Here is a 13925-nt window from a genome sequence, read left to right as displayed (position 1 = left end):
CTTCCCGCCCCACCCTTCAACACAACCTGACCCCTCCTTTCCGATACCCAAGTACTCCAGGTTTCCCTGCAGGAAGAACAAGAGGGGAGTGCGGAGAAGAAGAGACACCGTCACTTGATCTGATACTTGCAGGCAACAGCTCAGAAACTGGCATTGCGCATACTTTACAGGGTACTATAGAGGTGGGATCTGCATGTGGTAAGTCACCGGGTATCAGTGGTCTGCACCCAAGGCAGGGGGAAAGGGTAACACAGGTGCCAGCTCCCTGGAGGGTGAGGACGCACATGAGTTCTGCAGTAGGGGACTCAAAAGAGGATGACACTGGAGCGATCTTCAGAAAAAGGGTGATGGGCATGCACAGAGAAAAGCTTTGTGCATTGGCAGGCCTGCCAGAGAGCCTGTTGTCACTGTCAATGGGCATAGAGGAGTCCGTCTCCAACCTTGCACGGGGCTTTGCGCAGAGCTTGAAGCCCATTATTTCCAGGATGGAAGTGATGGGCAACTTCATTAGAGCACTTGTGGACCCAATCATGATGCAGTGCCTGATGGCTGATGTCTCAGCTTCCATTGCAGCACAAGCAGATGCCGCCCAACATTTGAATGCTGCAGTGGAAACTCAGACTTCTGTCATGCAAACTCAGCTTGCTGCCATCATGACTGCGTTTACCAGTGTGGAAAGGGGCTTGCAGAGTGTCACAACAGTCCAGCAATCTGTCCTCCAACAGATTACTAGGATTTCTGAGGCACTGGCCTGGTGGCATGCCAATGGCATTGTGGAGCACGAATCTGCTGTCCTCTCTCAGGATGACGGCATTCTAACTTCCATCACTGCCACTCCGTCAGTGCCCTTGCTTTTGCCTGTCAGTCAGCCAGCCCAGGCTGCCACCATCCTTGCCGAGTTGGTGCAGTTTGCAGCCTGGCCTTCTAGGCCCAGAGCTACTCAAGGTCATCCTGTAAGGCTATCGACAGTCTCCCTCACTGAAAGTCAGCAGCCTTCCACCAGCCATGCTGCAGCCTCTGGGGTAGCATGGTGTAGGAGCACTAGAACAGGCAAAGGCCCATGAAAGACAGGCACAAAGGGATGCACAAGAGTGATTAATTGACTTTGTTATGTAGTATTGGATTGAATGATGAATATATGTGGTTTGGAATGTTTGTTTTGTGGTGGCTTTCATTTCACCATTGTGGCCAAGAGGACGCTCTCATGTTCCATGTTAGAGGAATAGTAAAGTGGGGAAGTGTTGAGCAACGGAGATCTGGGATTTGATTCAGGAGAACAGGATAATGCGCTCATGGACAGCTCATCTGGAATTTGGATGTGCAGGCTAACTTCTCTCTTTTTCCTGCGCCTCCTTCTCCTTCTCCTGAGGTGGTCGCAGAACCCGTGGTGGCAAAGGCTGTGCCCTCGTGATGGTCAAGTTGTGGAGGATGCAGCAGACCATACAATAACTGCGAGTACAGGAGGGCTCCTCCCGAGTGGACAAGGCAGCAGAACCATTTCTTCAGCACCCCGATGATCTGCTTGATGACATTTCTCATAGCAGCATGGCTGTCATTATATGAGTGCTGGCCATGAGTGGTGGAGTTGTGGAGGGGAGTCATCAGCGGATGTAGAGCGGATAGCCCTTGTCGCCAAACCGTCACTCTTGGGTTCGATGTGGTGGCTGGAAGATTGTTGGCACAGCAACTGGCGCAGGATGAAAGCATCATGAGTGCTTCTGGAAACATGGGCATTCACCATCATGATGTGCTGGGTGTGGTCACAGACCAACTGCACATTAAGTGAGTGGTACCCTTTGCGGTTACGGAACATTTCATCATTGAGATGCGGCTCCCACAAAGCCACGTGTATGTAATTAATGTCACCCTGCACCATAGGGAAGCTTGATAGCTTGGCAAAGCCACGTGCGAGCTCCTCCTGCTTCTTGCTGAACTGCAAAATGCTTGCTACGTCGCCTGTTCCAGCCTGGAAGGATCTGCTGGCGAAAAAATTCAGGCCCATGGTCACCTGGAGGGCCACTGGGAGAGCCATCATCGCCCTGCTCTGAGGCTGTAGTTCTGGTTCCGAAAGGTAGCAGAGTTCTGTGACTCACTCCTTGATGAAACGGAGCTGCTGGAAACACTGTTCCTGACTTCGCGGCAGGTAGGAAAAGTGCTCCCTGAAGACCCTAGGTGGGTATGGCCTCCTGCTGAAAGCCCTCCTCCTCCTCCCCCTTCTGCGAGCAGCTTGTCTTCTTTGCTGCCTCTGCTCTATTTCGCTGTCATGCTGCAGTGCAAGGACTGCAACTAGAGCCTCCATGACTGGGAGCAAGTGGTACACTCCGAGGCATTCAGTAGCAGCCATCGCCTTCCCAACATCCAGCAGCACTCTCTCCACACTGTAACAACATTTTAAATGTCTTCCAGCAACCCAGTATTCCTCCAAACTCTGCAAGAGCCAGGACAAAAGCATAAATCAACTTACCTGCGTGTTGAATGTAGCCCTTTAAGTAGCCTGGTGAGGGGTCCCTCGTGGCGAAGTCAAAAATGGCAGGTCGTGTGTCAAGTCAATGTTACATGCTGACTAACATTACGATCTGCCTATTCTGCCTACTGCTGGTGTATGCATGTCCCATCCGCGCTATCGCCCGCGCTATCCCCCTCACCAAGATGGCGAACAATGCATGTCGCACTGGAAGGGAGGCGCATGCCATTTTTCTTTTAAACGGCCATAACAACCGGCGCTAGCGTGCCAAATTTTGCGACCTCAAGGTCTTACCTCATAGTCATCCAATTTTCAGATTTCCTTGCACAAGCCTCCTGCTGTATCCAGAATTGGCAAACATATAAGAATTGTATGGGATACCAAGGAAATTAGCACACATCAGTAATATTCAAGGCATGACACTCTGCCTGCAGATTAATAAAATGGAAGACGTACCTGTTGAGAGTTCAAAATACATCCCCTGCAATCCCTGGATAGCCAGGTGGGTATTGTCAATATAAGCCAAGAGAAATCAGTAACAGAAAATACTCGGAAATAAACTGTTTCTTTAGCTCTCTGTTGTAGGTACATAGACTTTGAGAAGCTGATACAGTGAGTGGCCTCTCAAGGAAAACAGTGGTGACTTGGGAAATTACTTTAGACATTGCTGATTAGTGCCTATGGCTACAGTGGCTGAAATCTGAAAGCCGCGATTGTAAAAAATTGACCACAGCAGTAATTGGCATGAACTTGATGGTGCACATTCCCTTTTAACTCATCAAACGGATCAGCCAGCAGCTGCTTAATAAATCTTAAGTGCAACTGCAGAAAGAGTGGATGTTAAACCACTGAGTAAAAATGTCAGTAAAATACTGCAGAGGCTGTAAATCTGAAACAAAATCACAAAAGGTGGAAACGCACTGCAGGTAATTCAGTAAAAATGTCATGTCTGTAGGTCCTAAAGGATGCCTATTTCTGTACATCAAGTAAGTCAACAGCACACATTTTGAAACCAATAAAACCACGATAACAGCCGGTATTGCACTATGTGTTGTCATTTTCTCCTTTGTAGACCGAGAAGCTAACTGATGTATCAGAGATCTTGAAACCCACACTTGGTGAATAGTCACATTTCAGATCCAAGTAACCAATTCACATATATTCAAGCAATCTAATCACAAAACTATCAACTTAATATAAAATGCACCCAAATATACTGAACTTCATCAAATATGTGGATGTATGTTTTTATAGTATGGTTTCAGTTACTTGTGTATAATGGCCACTGTATATTATATGGATATAACTTTAACAGATTTACACTAGTAACAGGTGCAGCACACCTTGGACAGTTTAAAAAAATGAATTGTTAGAAATTAATGAAAAGTAAAAGTTTATGAGTGCTGATTTTTACCTTAAAAAACGTCATCGTATTAAGGGAACTGTGTACCTTTGGTTAATCGTTGTTCACCTGTAGGTTACTAATATTGTGATTTTACCACCAGAATGTGCCGAATTTAATGGCCCTGAAATTGCAGCCTCTATGATGTGCGCATTCTCACAAGTTCCAGGTTTAGGCGCGAGAAGCGCATGCACCTGAATCCGGCACTTGCAATCTGTCAAAATGTTTTGGGAGAAAGGCCTTCGCGGTCGGAGATTTGGGCTAATTGCCCAACTCTTGCCCAGCGAATGTCCTTCAAACTCTTATGCCTGGTAAAAGCAGGCCTGCTTTCACCAGCGTAAGAGTTTTAATAGATGGAAAAAATAAATGTTATTACTTATTTTTATATTAGAGACCCTATCTATGAAGTTAAGTTTATTTTTAACACTATTAAAACATTTTTTAATTTCAAAAAAATAAATTTTTCTCAAACATTTAACTCAATGCAATTTCTATTCATTTTTAAAAAGTGGTGTTTTTTTAATCAATGTTTGTGTTTTATTTGATTTTAGGGTTAATCTCATTGATAGTAATGGGAGTTCGGAACTCCCATTACTATGAATGAGAATACTACATTATGACTTGTGGTCCAGGCCCACGGGATCCCAGGTTGCGCATTCACTCCTGTACTACGTGGGCCCCTAAACTGGACTGCCCATCAAGGCCTCGTTATGCAAATGTTCGTTCCTCCGGGACCACCAGGTACTTACGTTTAAATAAAATTTGGTCGGAGACATCTGCCTGCAGGAAGCCTCTGTAAGGGAATAGCGGAAAGGCTTCTCTTTCCATGAGCGGACCCCCTGATATAAGGGGTCGACACTCGTCCCAATCCGTGTAGCAACCCTCGAAGTTAATAGACGGAGACGGAAGGCAAGGTTCAACGATCTTTTAATCACGAACGGTCCGGGAGCGATTTCTCAACACAGCCGCCTGTGAGTGGAAACGCTCACTGAACAGCAAAATCAGCCATCTTTTATATAATGTTCAAAAGACCATTTGCTTCCCCAATACAACCTCCCATGACTCCTGAATGGTTACCTTATCAGTAATAGTTTGGATTGACAGACCAGGTTCAGGCCTTCCTAGGGTGATCTCATCGTGCTAAAATGTGCTGACCTGGCGGCCTTCTAGTTATTGGGGCTATCGAACTTTGTTATAATTACATGGTTAAGACTAGACCTCACCTCAGAATTTAAACGAGCTAACATCGGTCTTTGTAGTGGTCCATTTTATAAGGGTGTAACATATCTGAATAATTAATTACAGGAGGCCCCATCACAGGAAACCCAGAAGGGCAAATAAAGAGGGCAAGGGGTCAAAAGTAACAATGGAAAACGCCATCTGGTCAAACAAGAGAGATAAGATAACACTCCGATGTGCTAATAAACCTTGAAATACTGTGAGGTTTATTTTTCAGCTATCTCCATTTTCTGGCTAACTTAAAACATTTCATATATACCCCCTAATGCCAAATCTATTTTATCCTCTTACACCGCCGACTGCAATTTTTAACCCAATATATATATATAATATTCCTGCCCACTTGCAGCTTGCTTCTATTTTCACAGGCTCACTGTTGTATCTGTTATTTCAGCTTTACCAGAAGCAATTTAGAGGTGAGCAGGATCACATGGATTACGGGATCAAATTAATTGATTTTAGAAAAGCTAAAAAATCTTACAACAAGCAAGAGGGTTCATTAAACTAAAATTGTGTGTGCAACCCTTTTGACATCTGTTGATTTTACATTGGGATACTCTTAATTCAGAAAGGCCCATCTCTTTTTTTCAGTCTTTGTTCATGTGACTTGGCTGGCACTGAATGATGTATGTATTCACAAACCTTTCTTATTCCTTGTTGTCTTTATTTACATTTAACTTATAGTTCTAAACAATTGCAGTTAACAGCCTATGAGTTAGCACGTGATCTGACTTATTTATCTTAAATTTAGTGAAGGATTTATGTTGCAGCTTTATTTGCCTGATTCAAGTATTCTTGTACATGAATACAAGTTTCAAACCAAATCTACTACTTGTTATTTTAATGTTGTGAGATTTGAAACACGAGCAATGTTTTCCAAAGGCTTCTGCTCCAGGAGAATACATTGACAAACTAACAGAAATATCTTTTCAATTCAGAATAACTTTTATTGTGTTATTAAACTGACATCCTTACTGCCACAACCTCCTCCCTTCTCTGACCAAGTTGATTTCAGGTAAAATATAAGAACAATAGTACAAAATGTACATAGGCCATACTTAAAGGGACAGTATACGCATTTACAAATTCCAAAATAGTTAAAATGTTAGACTGCTTTTTGCTGTGAGCGGCTAACGAATGGTGCCTACCGCTCATTAGACATGCACTTGCCCATATATTTTCCGTCGGGTTTTGCACGGCACGTTGCTGTCAGTGGGATATCCAAATGGTGCAGCATCCTCTACAGGGCTTTTTCACTATAAGTTCCTCTTCGCCACCCATCGAAAAAATGCAGCACCCTTTACAGGGCATCTGGGACCTGTGTGGACAGGGAAAGCAACTGAGTACTTCCTTAAGCAATCAGACTGAAGAATAGTTAATGAACAGTGCAGAGTCTGAACCAGGAAGTGTAATTAGAATAGTGAAATCAGGTATAGAAAGCAAAATAACAAAAAGGAAAGGAAAAATGGATTAAGAGAGAGAGAGAGAAAAGAGACAGAAAGAAAAAAAATTTTAAAATCATTCTTCAGTGTTTTTTAAATCTCCAACAATAATTAAAATCTGAAGGATTTGTTCAGTATCAGAGAGGTTGTTTGGCATTAATAAGACTTATCACAGAGTTAAAAGGGTACTTAGACTGGAATGACTTCACTTAATGTTTTGTGGCAAGTTTAGTCTGTATCCATGACATTAGTACAGGAACTTCACGCTGTTCAGTACATTTGAATTGGGAGGCAGACGGCGAGATGACGTTTTTGCGCAGCTTGTGGATTTTTGCGTTTAACTGCGCATGTGTGCTTGTTGGAAATTGCAGTCCGATTTGCGCATAAATAACAATGAGCGCTGTTAGCCTCACTGTTATTGTCACTGAAAAATCTGGCCCATTATAACTCCTTGTATTGCTATTATTTCAAATCTAATAAATATTCTTAACAGCCAATTTACAAATTATTTTGAATATGACAACCACATTAGCAAACAATTCAATGTTGAATATATGTGTTACAATTAGCATATGTTGTTTTGTGTTTCAGAAATATTCTGTATCACCTCGATGAGACGTCGAACCAATTCTCTGTCGTGAAAGAAGCTCTTAACCACTGCAGACTTCAACAGACAAACCAAACTCTATCCACAGTGCTATCTATGGTGCTGAACAGCATTAGATCTGCTCAGGTTTATTTAAAGGCAGGCTTGGATGTGTTTGAGAATATTCAAAATACAAAAAAACAAACTGACTTTTAGAAATGTGATGGGAGGAACATTTTCCTCTTCGAAGGTAGAAACATTACTGAAAAGTTATAGCTGAATTTACCAAAGGACATGTTGTTACTTACAACAGGAATTAAATATGCTGCCAATTTCAAATACACAAACAAAATACCATTTGATGGTGATCTTCAGTGATAAGTAGTGGTTGTGAGTAACAACTGAGTCAGTTACAATAGTTCAACCACCTATTTTCAGTCCATTGGATAATAATGCAATGGCAGTAGATAATGATTATGAGGAGACTAGGTCATAGAATGACTAGATATTTCCAGCCTTCAAAGGCTGTTAACTGTCAGGTTGGAAAGATTTGGAAAAAGAAATGCACATTAACAGAAATAATTCATTCAATCCATTTAATAGACTGAACAATGAAGCCAATGAATGTTGTATAAGCACTTAATTATTTTCATTATAAGATACCTCAAAATGGGCAATTAATTAAATTGACAAAGCCTTCAGAGAGTTTTATTAGATCATAAAAGCATAATGTGCCTTTCAGATTAAGGTGTATGTTATCTTGTGTATAAAGAGTATTATACATTGCAACCTGTGGAATCATGTCATAAAGTGGTCCAATTTTTGTAAAACAAATGCCTTGTATAGAACAGAGAGACCAATCTTGTCATTTTAACCTGTTAAATGCAACAGAAAGAAAAACTTTATTTTTCTCTGGATTAATCTACAAAGGCGTATTATTGCAATAATATCTGTTGTAGCTGGACCATTATATTTGACAATTGAATGGATATTGTGAAACTGAATATTCAGTACCTATTTAATGTTTGAAAATCAAAACGTGCTTGCTCATCAAAGAAATACAGTAGGAAACAATGGAATAATGATTTTTACTCAATAATGTGGCAGATCGCTGCCCAGTCATTCAGGGTATTTCTGTAACACTTCATTGTGTACAAAAAGTTTTAAAGTTGTCATGTCATTTTCCATTTATCAATTTAAGGTCAATTTGAAGTATACTTGTTTCCTAATTATGAATGAATTGATAGGTAACATAATATGTTTCTTTAGGTCCAACTGAGAACCTAAATCAGCTGGAAATGCTATCCCACCAGTTTGATTTTCATCAAAACTGTGAAAAGGAAATTTCTTTGGACCACCTCATGTATATACACAGAAGGATCTCTATTTCTTCATTGTAAGATATTCATTTGCAGTCATCATCATCAAATGATGTGTTCTTAGTTTGGGCACTTTGGGCAAAACCAGAGCTATCGACAACTACTGGCCTGCAGCTAACTAAGGAAGTTATGCACCTTATATACTTGATGAAAGGTTAATTAATCCAATGGTGGAGTGTGTAATAATTTTACAAAATGAATGAGCAGCTGGTTCGAAAATCACACTTTGCGCCTGAGGCCTTGTTTGCATATTCACTACTGTTATCACTGGCAGCATTTTTCTGAATGAAATGATTATTTTAGGTTATCCAAGTCTCAACATTTTTGGTAGATGACCAATTTTTTCTATCAGCAAGCTGATTACAGTTTCAATCTTCCAGACCACTATCTGCATTTTTATGTTCCAGAATGTGATGTGCATAGTATAAAAATATTATAGATAATGTAAACACCAGACACTATGGGTTCAATTTTCCCCAGTGATTTGCACCTTTTTTTGGCGTGCGCCGCTTTTTGTGGCCTAAATTTATAAATCCAAGTTTCCCCAATCTTTGTGCGCCAGCGTAACTCAGTTAGCTGCGATTTTTTTAGGTTAGTTTTTTTTACGTCATAGTAACCTGATGTCTGCGCCAGTTTCTCACAATTATGGAAGTTTGGCCAAATTAAATTTATCCCAGGACAGCGTATGTGACCACTCCTGAAAAACCTTCTGAACATTTAAGAAAACCCAGCGCACATTAAAAAATCGGCACAGAAAGACGCCATTGTTTTTATGTGAAGTTTTGGAGGGAAGTCAGGAACACATAAATATCCATAATCAAGCTTAAATTTTTTAAGCTTAAAATGCAGGAACTGAAAGTTTAATGGAATTCTTTAAGTTTTCATTTTTTTAAAACTGACATGCCACCACTGAATGTCTCCAAATGAGTGTCGGAGTGTCGGCCAGCAGAATCAGCCCTTCCCCTGGACAAGGGCGCGGGACTCGACTTCAAAAGAAGCCCGGGGGGCTGTGGAAGGCGAACGGAAAGCATGAGAAGCCAAAACCTGCATCAAATGAAGCCTGGAGAGGGGGTTTCGCGATCATTGTGCCTGCTCAAACCTGGGTGTGGTCTATACTAGGGTGTCAACCTTGTCCTGCCTGCCGTTATGAACTTCTTGCAAAGGTACAATTTAATCATGGGGGCAATACTGACAATGCCATACCTTGTACAAGCCTTCTGCATGATGGTGCTGAGGAGGAGACGATTGATTCGATGGCATCGCATGAGGCACCTCAAAGCACGTAGGGTGGCAAACGGGCGTAACTCTGGCAATATGCCAAAAAACGGCATTGCAGAAAATTGAGCCGTATAATAGAGTAAAGAGATAGCACCTAACACAGCAGAAAGCAATAATGACTATAAAAACAATGTAACAGATTAAATATTCTACAATACTGAGTGAGATACTCAGTGTAAGTAACCTAATATACCAGAGACAATAATATAGTACAGTATCATAATATTACAGAGACAAACTGCGATAAAGATACTGGAGAATGAGAGTTAATAATTACAGGGAGAGAATACAATAACAACAGAAGTTGTACAATATAACAATGCAATGTATCACAACAGAGACTGATTGTGATACAACAGTAACAGTGGTGCATACTGTATAATGTAACTTCACAATATGATACTAATATAATACACACACTGATAAGATAAATAATGTACTTTTGCAATAGTTTGTAATCTATTTTCACTTGTACAGTATTATAAAAATAGGTGTATTTTGGAAAATGGGTTTTAAGGAAATGGGTACTAGTACAAGACAACAAAATCACTCTGACAGGCTGGAAAATCTCACTGAAATCCTGTCTCCCTGATGATGTCTTTTGAAAATTGAACTTTATTATCTGTGTTACAAATTGTCTCATGACCCAAAGGGACTGAACTTTTATTAGAGTTTGATTGTATGGGTAAATTAACCAATCCCCCATGCTCCTTGCAGGAGCTACATTATTGTAACACTGTCTCCAACCTGTGCTCAGCAAGAGCATGGGACCGACAAATTGAACCTATTGGAGATATTTTCCTCTCCCTGTATCTGGGGAATCGACATTCCTCAGGTGCCAGGCATCCCATTGCAGTGCCCCAGGACTTACTGGGGCTTTCCCAACAGGCATAACTGAGCCCATGTTGGTCGTAGTTGCAGGCCTAGTATTGCTATTTGAAAGAAACAGAACCCGATAGATCTGACCAATCAGAATTCCAGCACAGCGGTGTCTGTCAGAATGCCTGCCAATGGACCCCCCCAGGGACTGAGGGTCTGTAGGGCACACTGATGACAGAAAAGCATATTTTACACTTTATTTTAATGTCTTCTCCCCCCTCACTCATGGACAATTCTGGGCCTTCTTACTGCTGTCCCCAAGCAGCAGCCAGAAGGCTCTGATTTCGCATGCCTTTCAACTCTGCTCCAATTCCGAGCATTTTGTAGGAAGACCTGCTAGCCAGAGGGTGATCCTTTGCCTGCAGTTGGCTCAAAGACATGCAAATGTCCTGGGGAAGAATAATATAGGCACCACTTCCTCACAGGCTCTAAAATCCACTGTGCCTGTCAGCCATCCACAGAAGACAATCAAGCCTGTAGTGGGCAAATTGCATTTTTTTTTACTGCAAATCAGCAGTCTCTTTCAAAAATTAGAGCTCAGGGAGTGTAAAATGATAAAAGTAACTGCATGTGACTACCGACCTATTCAAAGAAAAAAAACATGAAAATTGTGCTTAAAATGGCCTCATGGTAAAGCTTTAGGATCTCTGAAGTAGGACTGACAAATATTGTAATATGAAATGATAGAGGCTCAAAACTCAAAACAGACTTTGAAAAACTATTCCGTGTTATAAACAATTAAGTACAGCATCAAGACATGGTATACACATGGGCAGCACAGTACTCAGTCATTTTATTGGTTATTTTATACGTTGAGGTGACCAAGTCATTTTCTGCTTATCTTTCCAGTATCTCGACAGCTCTGCTGATATTTAAAAACATCTTCCTATCAGTTAAGCTCACTAATGCCAGGTTTGATCTGGAATTCAGTACTCATCATTTTTCATTTATATCCCTTTTCTTTCTTTCTCTCCCCCCCCCCCCCCCCGCCAACTGCACAATTCTTTTTGAGTTGTTTACAATTGACCTGAACAAAAATTTAACAAGCGATGTATTTTTTTACGTTTTGCTAGTTTTCCCCAACCCATTTTTTTGATGCCACTAATTCTCATTAAAGCACCAAACATCTGTTAGTGATTTGTCTTGGGATTACACTCCTGTTTATGCAGGTGTATTTTTTCATAAAGATTGTCAAACAGAAGAAAATATGGTCACAACAGCTAGATCAAGACATCATTGTAAAATGCTTTGCAGCCATTGTCTACATACATAACCTCTTGCTTGAAGAATCATGCATGCTCCAGAGGACTCGATGGTGTGGAGACTGTGCAACTAAAAATGGAGGATAAATTAAACAAAATTAATAAACCCTCATGCATGAATATAACAGTAACTAAAAACTGGTTTAAAATTTTGTTTGGTTATTCCAAAATCAGGAAGTAACGTGAAAGCATTTTACAGATGCAGTTCTAAAATGGTTGTGAATAATGACACAATTTGAATTTTCAAAAGCATGAGTGGGCTACATGCAATTTCTGATTCCTGTAGACTAACTCGCTTCATAAAGAAACAATTACTGTAATCTCAAGTGATCTTTCAGCTTATTCACAATTAAAAATGTTGGCCCTTAAATTATGATGTGTGTTACTTGTGTACAAATATTAATGGAGGTATTACCCCGATCATTTAAAACAAATGAATGCCTGCATTAGAATAACTCAGGAACGAATTCCAGACACTATATTAAGCATTCATACACCAGTATCCAGTGGCATCATTTCAGAGCATTGGTTATCTTTTTTTCCAAATGCATTTCAAGAAAAGTAAGTCTATTTATATATATTCACTATGATTTAAAAAAAATTAGAACTGCTGTTAAACAGAATTCTATCACAAAATGAAGTGAAGTTCTGAAATAGGCAGATTAAGAAATGCAAATTGAAAATGTTCTGTTCTGTTATGTTGATATAGGAGTATAAAAAGAGGTACTTTTGTGACTATCAGCAAACTACATGTATAATTGCTCAGTATGGATTAGTGCTGGTTAATTCAATCCATGATAAGAGATTTACAATCTAGGTTTATAGAAATTGATTTGTTGAAGAAGAATGATCTAAATGGGACTTAAACCAATATTAGTATCCAGTTATCAGGATAAAATTGGCTCATTTCTGTATATATCGTTCAAACATGGCAAAGTCCTGACAAAGCAGCGAAACATTGCATTTATTTCATAATCGAGAGGCTGTGGGTTTTGATTTCTGAGATATGGTAATATGCCAACATTAGTTAATGATCAGACTGTCTTGTGGCAGATTACATTAAGTCTAGGGTAGGGGGAAAAAATTAATGGGAGGTAATCGTCAAATTTCACCCCAATTGGGCACAAAGTCAGTGGTGCAGCTGCTGTGCCTGCCAGATAAGTTGAGTGACAGGCCTGAACCATTTTTAGATTCAAACCTTATTAGAATACCCTAAGCGAGCGGCCCAATGTTCAACGGGCGCTAGCGGGAAGCTTGGCTAAATTGGGGACCGAATATCTGGAATCTCCATGAGCAAACTGAGTCAGAAGTTGTAAAAGTGTGTGTGTGGGGGCGGGGGGAGGAGGGGGGAGCAGTGACAGAAAGGGAAAGAGGCTACAGCAGGCCACAATCATTTTGTGGGGCAAAGAGGAGCATTCCTGTTGACATAGATCATGTCTCATATAGATAATTCAATTTTGGTAGCAGGCTCAATCTCCCTTGAGGCAATCAGTTTCAACCAGCCTCGCTCAACAAAGTTCAGAAAAGCATAATAGGAAGATTTGATAAAGCAGAGACTCAGATAAATTTCAGTGTAAATGTATAATATATTTTAAAAGTACATGGACTGCTACAATTGATTTCAGTTTGATTTATTTTAGAAGTTTGTTGCAGCACATACAGATTGCATCGCACTGCAAAATAAGTTCTGTTGTCATTCTGTGTATATTTTTGATAAATGTTATTGTTGAAAGATTGTCTATGCAACTTCCCACTGTAAATGAAGTCACAAATCGGTTTGATTGACTAAATAATAGTGATGGAAGAGTGCTGTTATATGACCAAATAACTATTTCACTTACATTACAGTAATTGCTTTGTTTGGTTGAACAAGTTACAAGGCTTAATTGATTGATTGAACCTTGTATCACTGCACATATGGAAATCTAAAACATTTTTAAAATGCAATATATGGATACTATCAGAGGAATATACAGTTAAAACACAGCAAAATG

At 40.3% G+C, this 13925-nt stretch overlaps 1 protein-coding gene and 1 long non-coding RNA gene across 2 annotated transcripts in view; one reads left to right on the top strand and one right to left on the bottom strand.

Moving 5' to 3' along the window:
• Window positions 1–7608, top strand: part of LOC139266239 (inactive N-acetylated-alpha-linked acidic dipeptidase-like protein 2) — a 795403-nt gene extending 787795 nt beyond the window's left edge. The window contains exon 14 of the mRNA XM_070884068.1: window positions 7139–7608. Coding sequence (XP_070740169.1) covers window positions 7139–7349 — 211 coding nt within the window. The 3' untranslated portion in view covers window positions 7350–7608. The remainder of the gene's footprint in view (window positions 1–7138) is intronic.
• A 2154-nt stretch (window positions 7609–9762) lies between these two features.
• Window positions 9763–13925, bottom strand: part of LOC139265340 (uncharacterized) — a 64789-nt gene continuing 60626 nt past the window's right edge. The window contains exons 2-3 of the long non-coding RNA XR_011593536.1: window positions 11939–12001; window positions 9763–9884 (exon numbers count right to left, since the gene is read on the bottom strand). This is a non-coding gene — a long non-coding RNA (uncharacterized lncRNA). The remainder of the gene's footprint in view (window positions 9885–11938; window positions 12002–13925) is intronic.

The sequence above is a fragment of the Pristiophorus japonicus genome, chromosome 6 (genome assembly GCF_044704955.1).
Source record: "Pristiophorus japonicus isolate sPriJap1 chromosome 6, sPriJap1.hap1, whole genome shotgun sequence".
Classification (NCBI taxonomy): domain Eukaryota; kingdom Metazoa; phylum Chordata; class Chondrichthyes; family Pristiophoridae; genus Pristiophorus; species Pristiophorus japonicus.
Note: the sequence above shows the minus strand (reverse complement) of the source record. Positions and strands in the feature narration are given on the sequence as shown.